We start from the raw sequence: 21891 nt of genomic DNA, 5'->3' as shown, positions 1-21891 counted from the left end.
CACTGCTAACTTGCTAAATTATTATTATTTATATTATTATTATTATATTATTATTTATTTATTATTTATAAACAAAACATAAAAATTGTCCTTGATGAAGCATCAAAATTGTGGGAAAACATGTTGTAAAAAATGTAAATAAAACTAGCTTCTACTTCAATTAACATGTTTATTTTCTAAATTTAATATGTTTTTTTTTAATTCATATTCTTGAATGAAAGTTCGATCCAGTAGCTCTGTGCTCTCCTGCTACTGTCTGGCTGCACATTTTTTACACTGAATTGAAAAGGCTACAAATGAAAAAATATTGATTTACAAGCTTTATTTTTTTAATTGTTTTAATAAAAACATAAAACTCTATGAGTAAAAAAAAAAATGTCATTCATTTCTATTAATATTTTCGATTTTTTAACGAAATAAACAAACTATTAAATTCAATTATCCAAATAAACAACTCATTAAAACGCACACGAGTCTGAAGTCAATCTTGAAAAAAAAACCACACACTTTAAAAACATCTGGTTCAACATCAAGGCCAGTTGTTTAAACACAAGGTGAGTGGAAACTCCGAGCGGGAAAACAATCCTTAATGCTTCTGATCAGTGGAGCTTTCACCAGCCATTAGACCTGGAAAAAAAAACAAAAAAAACCCTCCTGTCTAAGAGCTGCATCTTTTGTTTACCATCTCTCTCCAAACCTGCCTTTTATTTTCTTGCTCTCTCTCCTTTCATCCTCCTCCATCCTCCCATTTTCTCTCTTTGTCCTTTAATTATCTACAGTGCCATTCCTCCTCAAAGCCTTCCCCACTTTCCAATCCAACCCCCTTTTTTTTTTTTCTCTCTTTCTCCCCATTTCTTGTTTGGTATGCACGCGCCCCAAAGGGGGGGAGACATGGGTGAGGAGCACTCTCTCTGCACCACTGTCACAAAAGACTGGTGAGTCATCACCAGTTATGTTCCCGTCGCTCTCCTTCCTCCAAATAAGAGAGGAAAGAAAAAAAAAAAAACATTTACAGGAAAAAAAAACACTCAAATTACTCGCGACCTGCGGAGCTCTTATAGAAAGACGACACGAGCATCAAACCCTGCGAGTAATATTTGCTCATTTGGATTTGATTTGTTTGAAGCCATGAATGCTGGGTTGTTTTTTTTTAATGGACTATTTTCAGGCTTTAAAAAAAACAGACTAGGATAAATGGAGGTGAGTCGTGGTAATAAACACAAAATGAGCGACGGCAAAACAAAGAAAACAACATGGAAATATCTTTCACTTTTTGTTCTTGAACTTGGACAGTAGGTGGATTTTAGAACGCGTTCTCCCTCTGCTGGACGTGTGTTGAACTGCAGCCTTTTATTCTCAGAAAATGCTGTGGAATTTATTATGGAAATGTATCAGTGACGTCAGAATATAACTGTATATATATATATATAATAATAATAATAATAATCTCTATTTATATAGCGCCTTTCTAGACCAGGGTCACAAAGCGCTTTGACAGCCATATATATATATATATATATACATATATATATATATATAAATTCACGTTTAGTTTAATATATATATATATATATATTTACAGTATATATATATAACATTTCAAATTATTCATCTTTAATTGTGTTTTATTGAAATTCTATTGAGTTATATAATGAAATATCTATCATTTTTTAAATATATATATATACATTTTTTGATAAATAAAATACTTAGAATTGAATATATTTATTAATGATACATTTTGATTCTAATAATTCAAAAATACATTTTATAACTTGATTTTTTTTTTCTTCAATTTTTAGCCTATTTAATTCATTATTAAATTCTGGTGACACTATTATACCAACATGTTTGTATTGGCAAATAATTAAATATATATATATATAATTTTTAATTAGAATATTAAACTCGGTTTTTCAAAAAATAATTCATCATGAATACCTTCAAATTTTTTAACATTTTAATTTACAAATGATTCAATTATATTATAATACGAAATAATTAAGTGAAGTAAAAATGATTAATTTTGATGGTATTCTATTTTAAAAAAAAATTGAATCATTAAAAAATATATATATAATTTACAAATTGTTTAATTTAAGTAGAATATCAACTCGGTTAACTGCAATAATTGAAATATATATGTTTTAAAAATATATTAAAATGCATTTAATGTACAAATAGTCGATTTATTTAATCATTAAAAAAAATATTATTTAAAATAAGTTTAGGCTTGTGAGGTGGACCAGTTCAAAGAATTAATTGAAAAATATATTTTAATAATTATAATTAAAATTGAACTATATTAATGTATTCAATTTTTTAATTTCAATTATTAAAATTAAAAAAAATAATTTACCAAATAATTAAATCATAAGAATTAAAATATCGAACTATATTCATTTATTCAATTTTTTTATTAATTTTTTTATAAATTATGTTTCATAAAAAAAATAATTGTAATTACAATTTAAAAATAAAATTAACCTTTTAATTCAGGAATATCATAAAATGACCTGGTGTCGTAGTTTTTCCAGTCACACATGTTTCATAATATCACCAGTGATCGATCAGGTGTCTGTATGGAACCTCACAGTCACACCACAAACAAATACTTAAACAAACAATAATTTAAGTTTGGTTTGTCCGGAGGAACATCTGGAGTTTGTGGGTTTTAGTCCCGGTTTGTTGGTTCAGAGTCACGAGACTCTCACCTGAGACTCTTTACACAAAACCATTCACACACATGAAATATTGAAGACCCGGAGTTTCCGTTTCACACAGAGAGAGAGAGAGAGAACGAGAGAGAGAAGGAGAGAGAGAAGGAGGGAAAGAAGGGAGAACATTTGACAGGGATGACGCCATGAAGAAGAGACGGTAGAGATGGAGGACGAGCAGGAGGATCAAGAGATCAGGTGAGAACAGGAGAGAGTTGGTAACAAGACACTGGAGCTGATAAGATCGTTGGAAGTTCATGTAGTCGTTGACCTTTGTGTGTTTGTTTGTCTCTTGAACCTCAGCATCATGACGTCGACCCAGACCTGTGACCAAGAACCCGGAGAGGAGCCGGAGGAGGACCACGAGGCTTGTGAGGTGGACCAGGTCAGACACTTGTGGATATGAAGGGGAAAGTATATCAGTGGCATCAGAATATTAAATGTTTTTATTGAAACTTTCTTGGGTTGTTCAAAGCATTCAACCATTTTCTTTGAATAAATAAGGTTGCATTTATATATATATATAAATCAATTTTTAAAATTCCAATAATTTAAATGTGTAATGAGACACTTAAAAAGGTGACCCAGATGCGGAAGAGAATAAAATGACAACAGCTGAGGTGAACAAAATGCAATTTAATACAAAAAACACCAGCAAACCAACAATATTAAGCCCAACAATAGTCCGTGAATAAAAGACACAGTTCAGGGCAGGCATGGCTGCAAGGCGCCAGATCCGCCAGGACAGTGGGTAAACAAAAATGAAACTCGCCGAAAAAAACAAAAAACGATCAACAAGAGTTCGAGACTATAGTCTTAAAAGTTTTTAATTGGAAATAAAATGTTGCTGCCATTAAACCAAATGTTTACATTGAATTGAAAATGCTAAGAATAAAACAATATTGAATTCTGAAACTTTATTTTGTATTTATTGGAATGAGAACATCAAACTATGTGTAAAAATAGATTCTTTTTTTTTTTTTAGTATTTCTCTTTTTTTAATTAAATTATTTAAAAGAAATTCATCATAAATAAAATATCATAAAAGGCATTTTTATCCAAAAATGTACTTTAATATTTTCTTTAAAATTGACTTTAACAAAAACTTACAAAAAGGACAAATACAAAAGTATGAAAAAGATGGAAAGTGCCTCATACAACATTTTTTTTATGGTTTTAGTGTACGTTGGAAATGAAAAATAAAAATATGAAATTGTTAGTTATTGGAGGATTTTTACATAATGATAAAACGACCTCATTAGGGTGAAAAATTACAGTTGATTCATTGAATTTAAAAGGCTACAAATAAAAGCAAAATGAATTCGGATTTTTTATTTTGAATTTATTGGAATTATAATATCAAACTGTATGTGTAAAAACGAATTCATTCATTTTAAATACATTCAATTATTCTTATGTTTCTCCAAATATCAAATATTAAAAATAACAACAGATAGATAGATAGATAGATAGATAGATAGATAGATAGATAGATAGATAGATAGATAGATAGATAGATAGATAGATAGATGGATGGATGGATGGATGGATGGATGGATGGATGGATGGATGGATGGATGGATGGATGGATGGATGGATGGATGGATGGATGGATGGATGGATGGATGGATGGATGGATGGATGGATGGATGGATGGATGGATGGTTGGATGGATGGATGGATGGATGGATGGATGGATGGATGGATGGATGGATGGATGGATGGATGGATGGATGGATGGATGGATGGATGGATGGATATATGGATGGATGGATGGATGGATGGATGGATGGATGGATGGATGGATGGATGGATGGATGGATGGATGGATGGATGGATGGATGGATGGATGGATGGATGGATGGATGGATGGATGGATGGATGGATGGATGGATGGATGGATGGATGGATGGATGGATGGATGGATGGATGGATGGATGGATGGATGGATGGATGGATGGATGGATGGATGGATGGATGGATGGATGGATGGATGGATGGATGGATGGATGGATGGATGGATGGATGGATGGATGGATGGATGGATGGATGGATGGATGGATGGATGGATGGATAGATAGATAGATAGATAGATAGATAGATAGATAGATAGATAGATAGATAGATAGATAGATAGATAGATAGATAGATAGATAGATAGATAGATAGATAGATAGATAGATAGATAGATAGATAGATAGATACTTTATTAATCTCCTTAGAGAAATTCACGTTTAGTTTAAAAACAGTTTAGTTTAAAAACAAAAATCAAAGTTTCAACATTTGAAATATTAAATCCAACCCTTCAACATGATGATGTCACTGATATACTACCATAGAAAACTCATGACATTCACTCGTGTCTCATCTTTGGTCTCCAGGTGTTGAATGATGGCGACACACAGGAGGATGTTGACAGGGAGGCCACGGATGCGGGGGAGACGCCTCACCCCTCCTCGCCTCACCCCTCACCACCACCTCACCCCTCCTCGCCTCACCCCTCCACACCACCTCACCCCTCCTCGCCTCACCCCTCACCACGTACGACAGAACATCATGTACCAGCTTGAGAGCAAAGTGACGTCTTTGTGTCTTTGTGTCTTTGTGTCTTTGTGTCTCCACAGATCATGAGTCCGAGCCGTGCTGGTACTGCCTTCGCTCTCAAGACGCCGACTTCCATCCACAACAGGTTTCTTACGACAGTCGTCACAATTTATCGTGACACTGTAGGATATATGTGTAGTATTGTCGAGTACTTGACTCTGGTGTTGCAGTATTTACAGACCACATGACTCTTGACGAAGTCGTAACTGATTTCATTTGTTTTCAAACCAAAATATGTCCAAATATCAGATTTAAAAGCCACTGGAGTCGACTGTATCCTCTCGTCCTCAGTCACCGCCGGGATTTCGTTGTTCTTTTAGATGTGGAGGATGTAATGAGTGCTGACATCTAGAGGCCGGAAGTTTAATTGCAAAACAAATATGATGTTCATCGTAAACTTAAAATAAATATAATTATTTAATTTTATACATACAATATTGAAAAATTAAAAAAAATGATTTAAAAGCTAAGACAATTAAAATACACAAAACAGCACAATTCGATTATTGATACGGTATCGTGAAAAAAAAACCTGGTAATTTAATGTATCTGAGACCCTACATAGTATTTTGTATTTTAAATATGACATGTTATGCACTTCAATAATATAACATGCTAATGCTAATAACGTTAGCATCAATTCACTCTCAGTCCAAATGATAACATTATTAGTGATTTATGTCTGAAGTTATTTATTTTATTTTATTTATGACTATATATGAAATGCTAATCGCTAATGCTAATCAGAAAACCCACCTTTATCGTGGAATAGACAAAAAGATTGCTTTGATTTGTGTCTTTTGTGAGTTTTATTATTTAGGTTTTTTATTGTTCGTACTATTATAGGTGGTCAATTACATTTCTTAAGGAGTCACATTGTTTCATTTATATATTATTTACGACAACTGCAGTAAAGGGCCGTCAAGCGAATAAAAACAAGAAACAAAATAATTAAAATAAAAAATATAGATGTTATTAGTCCATGACATTTACAACAAAGCTAAATAAGCTACTATTATTTTTATTTAAATTCAAAACAAAAATATCCTAATGGGCATGTTTTTATAAACATTTTTTTAATGTACTTACAAATGATTTCGAGAAAAATAATAACTCACTAAAAGGACAATTTTTTAATAAAAGGGGAAAAAGCTATTGGTTTATTTTTTTTAAATAAACATGAACTTCTCTTCTCGCGTCAGGAAGAATCCCAGCCTTTGCCGCTGCCGCCCTCTGGTGGCCAGAAGGTGAACTACCAGACAGACCCTCGTCCTCACTTCGGCGTGGCTTGTTCCTCCCACTCCCCGTGTCGCCCCCTGTGGGGCAGTGAGGGGCCAAACTGGGGTCAAAGGGCGCACGAGGACTCCCAAAAGACCGAGATGTGCCCTCACTGCCATCTGGGTCTTCCTGCGGACACACTCCTGTGGCACGAGGTTGGCACGACAACACAGAAATCTAACACACACACACACACGTTTATAAATACACTCACACAAGAGTGGGGTCTGACTGGAGGGTCTCGTTGTTTTTTCTCTGAGCAGGCAAAGTGTCAACTGTTCGACGGGATGAAGACCCCAAAGAAGTGACTCTTCCTTCGTTTCTAAATGTTTATTTTTGAATAAATTGTCGTGATCAATGTTGTCAATAAAGTTTGATTCAAAACCCTCTCTTTGTCTTTCATACACTATGAGGACATTTTTATCTTTTGTTTTCCTCTGACATCAGTTACAGCAGGATTTTAAAATATCAATTAATCTCCAGCTCTGACGCGGTGATGCACGAGATAACATTTGTCGACGCAGAGATGAAAAATGATCACAATAATGATGATTTTTATGTTAAAAAGTGAACATTTTTACTCGAAAATATCATCCTGACTTCAATCAGAACAGACAGGAAGTTGTGTTTTACGTGCATCAGTGAACATGTATGACCTACTTTCAATGTGAGGTTGGGCAGGCAGTGTACGTGTGTGTGTATGTGTGCGTTTGTATGTGTGTGTGTGAGAAGATGGACGTCAACACACACTATTTAAAGAGCGAGATAAACGTGCATCTGTTAATGTTTGAAACTTGAGCTTGAATTTCAAACAAAGAAAACATTGTAGAGTAAAGATAACTGTGATGTCACAATGATAACAACCACAGAAGACATACACACATACACACAAACAAGCACCCATACACTATATACAAAGACCCACACACACAAACAAAGACAAGCACAAACACACATACACTATATACAAAGACACACACACACAAACAAAGACAAGCACAAACACACATACACTATATACAAAGACACACACACACAAACAAAGACAAGCACAAACACACATACACTATATACAAAGACACACACACACAAACAACGACAAGCACAAACACACATACACTATATACAAAGACACACACACACAAACAAAGACAAGCACAAACACACATACACTATATACAAAGACCCACACACACAAACAAAGACAAGCACAAACACACATACACTATATACAAACACACACATACACAAACAAAGACAAGCACAAACACACATACGCTATATACAAACACATACACATGCTATATGCAAACACACACACAAAAAGACACATACACTATATACAAACACACACATATAATATATATACAAACACACACAAAAACATAAACACAGACAAGCACAAACACACATACTATATACAAACACACACACAAAAAACACAGATACACTATATACAAACACACACACACATACGCTATATACAAACACACACACACATACACTATATACAAACACACACACACATACACTATATACAAACACACACATACACTATATACAAACACACACACACACATACACTATATACAAACACACACATACACTATATACAATCACATATGCAAACATGCAAACACACACACATACTGTAATACTGTAGACAAAAACACAAAAAACACACGCAAACCCATTCACACAGGAACATATATGTATATATACAAACACACGCATAGACACACACAAACAATGACACACACAAAAACACATCCAAACACAAAGACAAGCATGTATACAAACACACATACATACTGTTTAAAAATAAACACATACATACAAACATACAGACACACACATGCAAACATAATAACATACAACATAAAAACAATACACACATACAAACACACAAAAACACACACATACTGTATAAAATACACACACATACATACAAAAACACACACATACAAACACACACACATACAAACATACAAACACACACACATACAAACATACACACATACAAACACACACACATACAAACATACACACAAACATACAAACACACACACATACAAACATACACACATACAAACACACACACATACAAACATACACACATACATACAAACAAACACACACACATACAAACACACACATACACACACAAACAAACACACACAAACACACACACATACAAACATACACACATACATACAAACAAACAAAGACACACACACATACATACAAACACACACACATACATACAAACACACAAATACACACACAAACAAACACACTCAAACACACACACACACACACACACACACACACACACACACACACACACACACACACACACACACACACACACACACACACACACACACACATACAAACACACACACACACACACACACATACAAAGACCTGAAAACAACCCATACAAAAACAATACATATGCAGGGATGGAGGTCGTTCACCTTGATCCAGAGACAAGGGATACCACAAACACATTTGATTTGGGGCCTGTGTTATAAAAATCATTGAGTAACGTGATTAAAAATATATACTATACTATACAATATATATTGTTACTCAAATATTTTAACATTGTAACTCTCATAAGCTGAACAGAAAATAAAAAATAAAATGTCTTGGAATTAAATACATCAAAATAAACAAATAAAAAACATATCAAAGTGAAATTAAAACGTCTTTAAAGATCATAAATCATATTCTGACTTTATAAAAAAAAAAGAAAGATTAATCGTAGAATCTTGTCGCGTAAATAAAAGCATCTCTCATCTCATTGGTCGCTGCGGATCACACACCATCACGTGGCCGAGCCCAGCCAATCGTCGGCTCCATCACCTGATCACCATTTAAAATATCGATGCCGGATCGCCTTCGTGTTGACACTTTTTGAGGTGGGGGGGGTTCGTGTGTGAGGGGGGTCAGACCGGCAGACAGACCTCCAGACAGACCGACCACAGAGACCGACCATGTCGTCGCTGCTGAAGCCGTTCTCGGTGTCCGAGTCCCCGCCTGGGAGAGTCCCCGCCCCGGTCTCGGTCCTCCAGCAGCCGCCGGTCCTCCAGGCCTCCGCGGCGCGGCTCGGATCCCTGGCCGAGCATCAGCGCTCGTCCTCGGCGAGGAGGAACCTGTCCGCCGCTGCCATGGGAGGCAGGAAGATCACTCACCCCGGGAAGGCCATCCTCGCAGGTACGGAGGAGAGTCTGGTTCTGGTTCAAATCCTGAGGGTCTGCTCGAGCAGATCTGGGTCAGTAGACCATGATGTCTGCTTCACAACCTCAGCGGTTTTTTATCCTGTATTTCGTTAAAACAGCTCGAATATTGAAACAATGCAGACTTGGATTAAACACGCTTTGTCTGCAGTGGTCAGTGGCTGTTTAGAATTAAAATTATATATATTTTTTACAACCAATATTGCGATTCAGTATCTTTAACTTATATTTATATTTATGAATATTGCCTTAAATGTTATTACAATTTTATTATTTATATATATATTTTATATATTTGTATTACCAATATTGCGATTCAGTACGCAATTATTATTATTTATTTTGTTTGCCATTTTTTATTCATTCATTCCCTTTCTTATGATTCAATATAAATAAATGTTTTATTTTCTCAACCAATACATAATATTATGCAATTTGAAGTTCATTTTAAAATATATTTATTTTTTATATTGTGATTGAAATTAATTTATTTTTCCAATGTTGCAATTCAATATATATTATATATAATATTATATATATATATATATATATATATATATATATATATATATATATATTTTACCAATATTGAAATTACGATTCAGTATGTAATTCTTTTATTATATATATTTTAAATTGTATATTTTATACATTTATTCTGTATGTATTTATTTTATTATATATATTTTAAATTATATATTTCATTAATTGAGTCAGTATGTATTTATTTTATTGTATATATTTTATGATATATATTTTATTAATTGATTCAATGTGTATTTCTTTTATTATATATATTTTAAATTATATATTTTATTGATTGATTCAGTAAGTTTTTTTTTTTTATATATATATATTTTAAATTATATATTTTATTAATTGATTCAGTGTTTGATTTTTTGTCAAGGTATAGTATGACCAACACAACATTTATTAGATAGTAGATAGTAGTAGTAGTTTGAATTAAATATCTTAACTTTTAAACTGTGAAGATAAAATAAAAAAAACCAACAGCACAATAAAATGTACAAAAAAATAAATAATTAAAATTATCATATAGTGAAAATATTTCAATATAACTCTCTTAACCAGTGGAATATGTAAAAAATATTTTTTTATAATTTGTAAAAAACAGAAACACTGTGGAATGTGTTTCGCCTTCGACCGCTTTTGTTTCTGCCGCCACCTCCTGGTGAGTCAGTGTACTACTATTAAGTGGTGATTGTAAAGTTTTCATTTTGACTCATACGACCTTATTCTTAACAGTCCAGTGGTCGTTGACCAGATGCGTGTTTTCTCAGGAGGCATCGCAGGAGGGATAGAAATCTGCATCACGTTCCCGACGGAGTACGTGAAGACGCAGCTGCAGCTGGACGAGCGAGCGAACCCACCACGGTACCGAGGGATCGGTACGTCACTGTGGAAATAAACCTCACCAAGTTTAAGTAGAACACGATGAAAAACTTTTGAAAAACTTTGTTTATTTAACAGGAAGAGGATTAAGAAAGTATTGATACACTTGAATATTGCGCTATTTTTTTCACGATATCGTATTTCACAACACTGTATTGATGTATTTATGTTCTTTCAAATTTTATTTTTTATCATAGTTCTTTTATGGTTTATACGTCAATAAAGTATTTAAATAATTACTTTTAAAATTACATTTAACAAGCTAATCTTTACAGTGTTTGTTCATTTATGTGTTGCAATTTAACTCCCGGCCACTAGTTGGCAGCAAAATGAACATTGAAATCCTGCGAGATCCCGGGGATGACTTAGGACGAGAGGATACAGTAGACTTCTGGTTTTAAAGCCGATGTTTGGACATATTTTGGTTTGGAAACAAATGAAAGCAGTTTCTTATATTTTTCCAATAATGTGTGTATAAAATAAATACTTATTTTTTTCCCCTATTATTTACAATTAACATGAAAATATTCACAGCGTTTCTCCATTTTTGTTTTGCAATTAAACTTCCGGCCTCTAGATGGCAGCACTCATTACATCCTCCACAGCTAGAGGAACAATGATACCCCGGTCATGACTGAGGACGAGAGGATACAGTGACTCCAGCAGCTTTTAAAGCAGATGTTTGGACATATTTTGGTTTGAAAACAAATGAAAGCAGTTACGACTTCGTCAAGAGTCATGTGGTCTGTAAATACTACAACACCAGAGTCAAGTACTGGACAATACTACAAATATATCCTTGTAACTACAGTATCACGATATATCGTATCCTTGTCCCTTTATTGTGAGATGTATAATATCGCCAGATTCTTGTGTGTGTGTCTTCACTACACAACTTTCCCATGTGTTCCCAGGAGACTGTGTGAAGTTGACGGTGCAGGATCACGGGCTCCGGGGCCTCTACAGGGGTCTCAGCTCGCTGCTGTACGGGTCCATACCCAAGTCGGCCGTGAGGTGAGAGACCCTCGACCCTCGACCCTCCTGGTTCTGAAGATCCAGACGCTGATGTTGGTTTTTTGGTGGGCAGGTTCGGCACGTTCGAGATCCTCAGCAACCCCCTGAGGGACCACACGGGGCGCCTGGACAACACCAGGAGCCTCCTGTGTGGATTAGGAGCCGGAATAGCTGAAGCCATCGTCATCGTGTGTCCCATGGAAACACTGAAGGTCGGCCAACATGATATAAACAGAGCAGCCGTAACATTATGACCACACACACACACACACACACACATGAACTGTTGTGTTGTTTTTGTTTAGGAAATATACAAGTGTTGTGTTACAAAAATCAGTTAAATGTGTTTCTTATTGTTAAACTAATATTATTATTAGACCTTTTTTTTTTACTAAGATTAAGAATCTTTTTTTTCATTTATTTATTTTGACCGATATAACATTATTAATTTCTTAATTTTTACAATATAACAATTTAGTGTTTATTTTATTTATTTGTTTTTTTAAGTAATATTAAAATTATGTTTCAGTCTGCAGTTTTTATTTATTTTTTTAAATATATTTATTTTAACCAATATTGTGATTTGAATAAAAAAAAACATTTTGTTTATATTGTGATTCAGTTTGTTTATGTTTTACTATTTACATTTATTTATTCTCACTAATATTGCGATTCTTAATTAATTTTCTTTTATCCAATATTGACACTCAGTCTGAAATTGTTTTTTATTCTCTACAATTAATATTATATTTATATAAAAGCACTAAAGCATTTTGTCTTCATTTTGAATAATTTGAAAAGAAACAAATTATTTAATTTTAAACATACCAAAAACACAATTAATATTATTATATATATATATACATATACTGTATATGTATATATATATATATATACATATACTGTATATGTGTGAAAATTAATAAAAACACAATTTAAATTAAATTGTATTTCCATTAAAACTATTCAGTATTGTGATAAAAAAAAACAACATTGTTAGACATTAAATATATAATATTTAATGTACAAGTTGAAAACAATATGTTCCAAAAATATCCATCATATAAAAAAAATATATATATATATTTAATACATATTTACTGGAAAATATTGACACTTCATGAGTAGTTAAATATATATATATATATATATATATATATATATATAAAGTAGTGCTGTTGAGTAACGATACCGTATTATGACAAAAACAAACATCATGATTATTATATTATATATTTTCTAATGTTCAATACTATGAAGTTTTTAACTAGTTTTCCTGCTGCAGGTGAAGATGATCCACGACCAGTGTTCCATGACGCCTCGATACAGAGGATTCTTCCACGGAGTCAGTGAGATCATCAGAGAACAAGGTTTGAAAAAATACTGTTATATCACATGTGTATTTTCAACATATATTCATTTCAATGCTCAGGCGTGCGAGGGACGTACCAGGGTCTGACGGCGACGGTTCTCAAGCAGGGAACCAATCAGGCCATTCGCTTCTACGTCATGAACTTACTTCGCAACTGGTACAAAGGTGAGACTCGTTTGTTATTTATCTTGATTTGATGTTGGATTTAAAGACGACAAACACGTGAGTGAAATACTGATGCGTTGACGAGGCTTCATGAAACACTTGTATCGTGATACAGTGACTTCATCCTGAACCACCACTAGATGTCACTCTTGAGTTAATGATCAAGTTACGTTGAATTAGCCAAATATTATAAAGCGGAGAGAGCGACATCTAGTGGTCAAGACACAGTATCATGCGGTTTCACGAAGCTTCGTCCACTCGTCATTAGAAACCACTACTTCTACTTGACAGTAATTAAAGCTTTTTTTTTTTACTCAACTCTACTATAACTGAGTAGTATTTTTGTGTACTTATACATTCAAAAGTATTTAAAATGATCGTTTCACTTTGACTTTAGTATCGTATGTCAATACCTGTACATTATAATCAGATCTGATGTTTCTGAGAAAACCAAATTAAATTAGAAAATGTAAAAAATAGATTAAAAAAAAGTTTGCATTTCTACTTTTAAAGACAAGTATTTAAAAACTGTATTTTTTTTTTACTGCAGTATCTTTCGTTTGAAATGTAGTAATGTTGTAAACAAATGTTTTTTATTTATAAATACTTGAAAAAAAAGAGTTGTTAGCTTTGTTTAAGTATCAATTGGCGGATATGAATGAAAAAAATACTGAGAAAAAAAATTCAAATAAACATTAAAACAGTACATTTTTATTTTCATCTTTGTGTTTTTTTGTAATTGCAAACGTTGGATGGCAAAATAGAAAACCCTTCAAAAACAAGTTTTTTAAATAGTTGTTTTCATGTACTTAAGATAAAATAAAACCTATACGTTTAGTTTTACTTCAGTATCATTTGAAAAAAAGGGAAAAACGTCAAAATAACACCTGAAAAAACAGTTGTTTTTGTATTTATACCTAAAAAAAATATTGAATTAAGAAAATGCGGTTTTAGTTGTACTTTGGAATCTTTTAATGAAAAAGATACTGAGAGAAGAAAAAAAACAAAGTATCAAAATAACAGTTTAAAAAAAGTTGTTCACATATTTATACTTTAAAAAAATCTTTATTTAAAAAATGTAGTTTTTGGTTCTAGTTCAGTATCTTTTGTGGTAGATGGGAAACTTTGCAGAGGGAAAAAGATTTCCAGATTTAAATGTGTCAACAAATCCCTCATAAAATAAAGTATGTTTCTCTTCAGGCGACGACCCCGGTCGAGAAATGCACCCCCTGGTGACGGCCGTGTTCGGGGCGACGGCCGGAGCTGCCAGTGTTTTCGGGAACACGCCTCTAGACGTGGTGAAGACCAGGATGCAGGCGAGTACTTCGTCCACGTTGAAGATCGAAAAAAATAAATTATAGGAGAAGTTTCAATAAATGTTTTATCAAATCAGGGTTTGGACGCCCATCGTTACAAGAACACCGTGGACTGTGCCTTCAAGATCCTGAGGCAGGAAGGACCTCAAGCGTGAGTCACTTTTGGTCGTTAAATTATTATTATTTTGATTGTAGTATATATTTCAATAAGTGTGTATAAAATAATTCATTTTTTAAATAATATTTAAAATTAACATGCTAATATTCACAGTGTTTGTTCATTTTTATGTTGCAATTGAACAACCGGCCGCTAGATGGCAGCAGTAATTACGTCCTCCACGGCTAAAGGAACAATAAAATCCTACAAAATCCCAGCAATGACTGAGGACCAGAGGATACAGTGGACTCATTTTTTTGTGTTGTACTTGAACTCTCTGAAACTAGATGGCAGCAGTCATTACTACGTCCTCCGCAGTTAAATAAATAATGAAATCCAGCGACACCCCAGCAATGACTAGGGACGAGAGGATACACCGGACTCCAGCAACTAGATTTTTTCAAAATTACAATTAACCTACAAACATTTGTTTATTTTGCTGGCAAAATAAACTTCCGGACGATAGATGGCAGGGGTCATTACGTCCGCCACAGCTACAGCGAACAATGGCAATGACTGAGGACGAGAGGATACAGTCGACTCCATCAGCTTTTAAGGCTGATGTTTGGACATATTTTGGTTTGAAAACAAATGAAAGCAGTTACGACTTCGTCAAGAGTCATGTGGTCTGTAAATACTACAACACCAGAGTCAAGTACTCGACAATACTACAAATATATACTTGTTACTACACTATCAAAATACACCGACATTGTTGACCCTGAAGCGTGAATTCTCTTCCGAGATGCCCGTCACGATATTCAACAACACTGTATTGATTCTTCTATTTTAAATTTACAACAAAAAAAATGCAAAAGTGCAGTTTGTTCCCTTTTGTTTTGCAATTAAAATACTGTCCGAGTATGACTGAGGACGAGATGATACAGTCGACTCCATCAGCTTTTAAGGCTGATGTTTGGACATATTTTGGTTTGAAAACAAATGAAAGCAGTTACGACTTCATCAAGAGTCAAGTGGTCTGTAAATTCTACAACACCAGAGTCAAGTACTCGACAATACTACACATATATACTTGTTCCTACAGTACCGCTATACATCGAAATTGTTGACCTGAAGCGTGAATTCTCTTCCAAGACGCACTCACGATATTCAACAACACTGTATTGATTCTTTTATTTTAAATTTACAACAAACATGCAAAACTGCGGTTTGTTAACTTTTGTTTTGCAATTAAAATACTGTCCGAGTATGACTGAGGACGAGAGGATACAGTCGACTCCATCAGCTTTTAAGGCTGATGTTTGGACATATTTTGTTTTGAAAACAAATGAAATCAGTTAAGACTTCATCACGAGTCAAGTGGTCTGTAAATTCTACAACACCAGAGTCAAGTACTCGACAATACTACACATATATACTTGTTCCTACAGTACCGCTATACATCGAAATTGTTGACCCTGAAGCGTGAATTTTCTTCCGAGATGCCCCTCACGATATTCAACAACACTGCATTGATTCTTTTATTTTAAATTTACAACAAACATGCAAAACTGCGGTTTGTTAACTTTTGATTTGCAATTAAAATACTGTCCGAGTATGACTGAGGACGAGAGGATACAGTGAGTCCATCAGCTTTTAAAGCAGATGTTTGGACATATTTTGGTTTGAAAACAAATGAAAGCAGTTACGACTTCGTCAAGAGTCATGTGGTCTGTAAATTCTGCAACACCAGAGTCAAGTACTCGACAATACTACAAATATATACTTGTTACTACACTATCAAAATACACCGACATTGTTGACCCTGAAGCGTGAATTCTCTTCCGAGATGCCCGTCACGATATTCAACAACACTGTATTGATTCTTCTATTTTAAATTTACAACAAAAAAAATGCAAAAGTGCAGTTTGTTCCCTTTTGTTTTGCAATTAAAATACTGTCCGAGTATGACTGAGGACGAGATGATACAGTCGACTCCATCAGCTTTTAAGGCTGATGTTTGGACATATTTTGGTTTGAAAACAAATGAAATCAGTTAAGACTTCATCAAGAGTCAAGTGGTCTGTAAATTCTACAACACCAGAGTCAAGTACTCGACAATACTACACATATATACTTGTTCCTACAGTACCGCTATACATCGAAATTGTTGACCTGAGGCGTGAATTCTCTTCCGAGATGCACTCACGATATTCAACAACACTGCATTGATTATTTTATTTTAAATTTACAACAAACATGCAAAACTGCGGTTTGTTAACTTTTGTTTTGCAATTAAAATACTGTCCGAGTATGACTGAGGACGAGAGGATACAGTGAGTCCATCAGCTTTTAAAGCAGATGTTTGGACATATTTTGGTTTGAAAACAAATGAAAGCAGTTACGACTTCGTCAAGAGTCATGTGGTCTGTAAATTCTACAACACCAGAGTCAAGTACTCGACAATACTACACATATATACTTGTTCCTACAGTACCGCTATACATCGAAATTGTTGACCTGAAGCGTGAATTCTCTTCCAAGACGCACTCACGATATTCAACAACACTGTATTGATTCTTTTATTTTAAATTTACAACAAACATGCAAAACTGCGGTTTTTTAACTTTTGTTTTGCAATTAAAATACTGTCCGAGTATGACTGAGGACGAGAGGATACAGTCGACTCCATCAGCTTTTAAGGCTGATGTTTGGACATATTTTGTTTTGAAAACAAATGAAATCAGTTAAGACTTCATCACGAGTCAAGTGGTCTGTAAATTCTACAACACCAGAGTCAAGTACTCGACAATACTACACATATATACTTGTTCCTACAGTACCGCTATACATCGAAATTGTTGACCCTGAAGCGTGAATTTTCTTCCGAGATGCCCCTCACGATATTCAACAACACTGCATTGATTCTTTTATTTTAAATTTACAACAAACATGCAAAACTGCGGTTTGTTAACTTTTGATTTGCAATTAAAATACTGTCCGAGTATGACTGAGGACGAGAGGATACAGTGAGTCCATCAGCTTTTAAAGCAGATGTTTGGACATATTTTGGTTTGAAAACAAATGAAAACAGTTACGACTTCGTCAAGAGTCATGTGGTCTGTAAATTCTGCAATACCAGAGTCAAGTACTCGACAATACTACAAATATATACTTGTTACTACACTATCAAAATACACCGACATTGTTGACCCTGAAGCGTGAATTCTCTTCCGAGATGCCCGTCACGATATTCAACAACACTGTATTGATTCTTCTATTTTAAATTTACAACAAAAAAAATGCAAAAGTGCAGTTTGTTCCCTTTTGTTTTGCAATTAAAATACTGTCCGAGTATGACTGAGGACGAGAGGATACAGTCGACTCCATCAGCTTTTAAGGCTGATGTTTGGACATATTTTGGTTTGAAAACAAATGAAATCAGTTAAGACTTCATCAAGAGTCAAGTGGTCTGTAAATTCTACAACACCAGAGTCAAGTACTCGACAATACTACACATATATACTTGTTCCTACAGTACCGCTATACATCGAAATTGTTGACCTGAGGCGTGAATTCTCTTCCGAGATGCACTCACGATATTCAACAACACTGCATTGATTATTTTATTTTAAATTTACAACAAACATGCAAAACTGCGGTTTGTTAACTTTTGTTTTGCAATTAAAATACTGTCCGAGTATGACTGAGGACGAGAGGATACAGTGAGTCCATCAGCTTTTAAAGCAGATGTTTGGACATATTTTGGTTTGAAAACAAATGAAAGCAGTTACGACTTCGTCAAGAGTCATGTGGTCTGTAAATTCTACAACACCAGAGTCAAGTACTCGACAATACTACACATATATACTTGTTCCTACAGTACCGCTATACATCGAAATTGTTGACCTGAAGCGTGAATTCTCTTCCAAGACGCACTCACGATATTCAACAACACTGTATTGATTCTTTTATTTTAAATTTACAACAAACATGCAAAACTGCGGTTTTTTAACTTTTGTTTTGCAATTAAAATACTGTCCGAGTATGACTGAGGACGAGAGGATACAGTCGACTCCATCAGCTTTTAAGGCTGATGTTTGGACATATTTTGTTTTGAAAACAAATTAAATCAGTTAAGACTTCATCACGAGTCAAGTGGTCTGTAAATTCTACAACACCAGAGTCAAGTACTCGACAATACTACACATATATACTTGTTCCTACAGTACCGCTATACATCGAAATTGTTGACCCTGAAGCGTGAATTTTCTTCCGAGATGCCCCTCACGATATTCAACAACACTGCATTGATTCTTTTATTTTAAATTTACAACAAACATGCAAAACTGCGGTTTGTTAACTTTTGATTTGCAATTAAAATACTGTCCGAGTATGACTGAGGACGAGAGGATACAGTGAGTCCATCAGCTTTTAAAGCAGATGTTTGGACATATTTTGGTTTGAAAACAAATGAAAACAGTTACGACTTCGTCAAGAGTCATGTGGTCTGTAAATTCTGCAATACCAGAGTCAAGTACTCGACAATACTACAAATATATACTTGTTACTACACTATCAAAATACACCGACATTGTTGACCCTGAAGCGTGAATTCTCTTCCGAGATGCCCGTCACGATATTCAACAACACTGTATTGATTCTTCTATTTTAAATTTACAACAAAAAAAATGCAAAAGTGCAGTTTGTTCCCTTTTGTTTTGCAATTAAAATACTGTCCGAGTATGACTGAGGATGAGAGGATACAGTCGACTCCATCAGCTTTTAAGGCTGATGTTTGGACATATTTTGGTTTGAAAACAAATGACAGCAGTTACGACTTCATCAAGAGTCAAGTGGTCTGTAAATTCTACAACACCAGAGTCAAGTACTCGACAATACTACACATATATACTTGTTCCTACAGTACCGCTATACATCGAAATTGTTGACCTGAGGCGTGAATTCTCTTCCGAGATGCACTCATGATATTCAACAACACTGTATTGATTATTTTATTTTAAATTTACAACAAACATGCAAAACTGTGGTTTGTTAACTTTTGATTTGCAATTAAAATACTGTCCGAGTATGACTGAGGACGAGAGGATACAGTGACTCCATCAGCTTTTAAAGCTGATGTTTGCACATATTTTGGTTTGAAAACAAATAAAAGCAGTTAAGACTTCGTCAAGAGTCATGTGGTCGACAATACTACACATATATACTTGTTCCTACAGTACCGCTATACATCGAAATTGTTGACCTGAAGCGTGAATTCTCTTCCGAGATGCACTCACGATATTCAACAACACTGTATTGATTCTTTTATTTTAAATTTACAACAAACATGCAAAACTGCGGTTTGTTAACTTTTGTTTTGCAATTAAAATACTGTCCGAGTATGACTGAGGACGAGAGGATACAGTGAGTCCATCAGCTTTTAAAGCAGATGTTTGGACATATTCTGGTTTGAAAACAAATGAAATCAGTTACGACTTCGTCAAGTCATGTGGTCTGTAAATTCACCAGAGTCAAGTACTCGACAATACTACACATATATCCTTGTTACTACAGTATCAAATTGTATCGTGTTGTTGTCCCAACATATCCTAACGTTCTGGCGTCCGCCCTCAGGTTCTACAAGGGGACGGTCCCTCGCCTGGGACGGGTGTGTCTGGACGTGGCCATCGTGTTCGTGATCTACGAGGAGGTGGTGAAGCTGCTCAACAACGTGTGGAAGACGCAGTAGACCAGGACGGTCCGAGGAAAGCACAGACTTTTGAGCTCCGTTCGAGAGAGGAAGTGAAGAAGACGACGACGTCGTTGCACTTAAGAAAAGAAAAAAAAAAGTTCCGACTCTCGAGTCATTCGAGGACTGAACCAGAGAAAACCTTCTTGTATGTTTGACCAAGACTGTTATGATGATTCGTCTTGTGTGTCGTTGTGAACGAGGACCTTTAGAGAAAAGTAAAAGAAAGTCCATGAAGTCTGTGTTTTCCACTGACATCAGAGAGTGCTACGATGGTTCTTCACGACTGAAACCATTAATGTGTCTTTTGGTTCACCGAGTACTTACTATGACTAGCACAACAACAAACATCCGCAGAGATATCGACATCGTCACCTGCTAACTTGACCGAGGCCTTGTCGTGGTGTCGGTAGATCTTGGAGACCCTCGTGGTCGCAGCTTCTTCTCGAGCGTTTCTTCGTACGCAGACGCTTCAGTCGTCTTCCCACGTGATCCCTGCTTTCATCCTCAACGTTCCATCGCTGTATTGTTTACACCGTTTGCCAAATCACTCCAGATGTTAGTAGCTACTGATCATTTTCAACTGAAAATGTTTTTTTTTACGGAAGAATCTGGCGTTTTTTTTTTAGTCGAACTTGAATCGCTGCTTAAAGTTTGATCGAATAAAGTTGCCATGATTCATCACCTGTGAGCTGGTTTTGTTTTTCCTCAGTTCTCGTCTTGTCTGCATAAAGTTTGTATAAATGGTACAATGCTGGAATTTTCAACTAAATGCAAAATTTGTCTATAATTAAATCGATTTTTTAACTGTTATTAAAGAATTTTCGAATTTAATTTAACAGTTTACAAGTTGAACTTTAAACAACAAATTCATTTTCAACTTAAATCGAACAATTTTCATCAAACTTTTTTTAAACA

At 34.7% G+C, this 21891-nt stretch overlaps 2 protein-coding genes across 2 annotated transcripts; both read left to right on the top strand.

Moving 5' to 3' along the window:
* Positions 1–2883: 2883 nt before the first annotated feature.
* LOC148065923 (uncharacterized) lies at positions 2884–6907 on the top strand. The gene is made up of 6 exons (XM_087808110.1): positions 2884–2915; positions 3021–3102; positions 5099–5258; positions 5342–5395; positions 6507–6754; positions 6863–6907. Exons 1-6 carry the CDS (start codon positions 2884–2886, stop codon positions 6905–6907), a joined length of 621 nt encoding a protein of 206 aa, XP_087664236.1.
* A 2600-nt stretch (positions 6908–9507) lies between these two features.
* Positions 9508–21657, top strand: slc25a1a (solute carrier family 25 member 1a). The gene is made up of 9 exons (XM_087807102.1): positions 9508–9821; positions 11146–11253; positions 12172–12271; positions 12345–12483; positions 13557–13641; positions 13704–13808; positions 15009–15124; positions 15202–15275; positions 20859–21657. Exons 1-9 carry the CDS (start codon positions 9602–9604, stop codon positions 20971–20973), a joined length of 1062 nt encoding a protein of 353 aa, XP_087663228.1. The 5' UTR covers positions 9508–9601; the 3' UTR covers positions 20974–21657.
* Positions 21658–21891: the final 234 nt, after the last annotated feature.

Source organism: Callionymus lyra, chromosome 14, assembly GCF_982586985.1.
Source record: "Callionymus lyra chromosome 14, fCalLyr1.hap1.1, whole genome shotgun sequence".
Taxonomy (NCBI): domain Eukaryota; kingdom Metazoa; phylum Chordata; class Actinopteri; order Syngnathiformes; family Callionymidae; genus Callionymus; species Callionymus lyra.
Note: the sequence above shows the minus strand (reverse complement) of the source record. Positions and strands in the feature narration are given on the sequence as shown.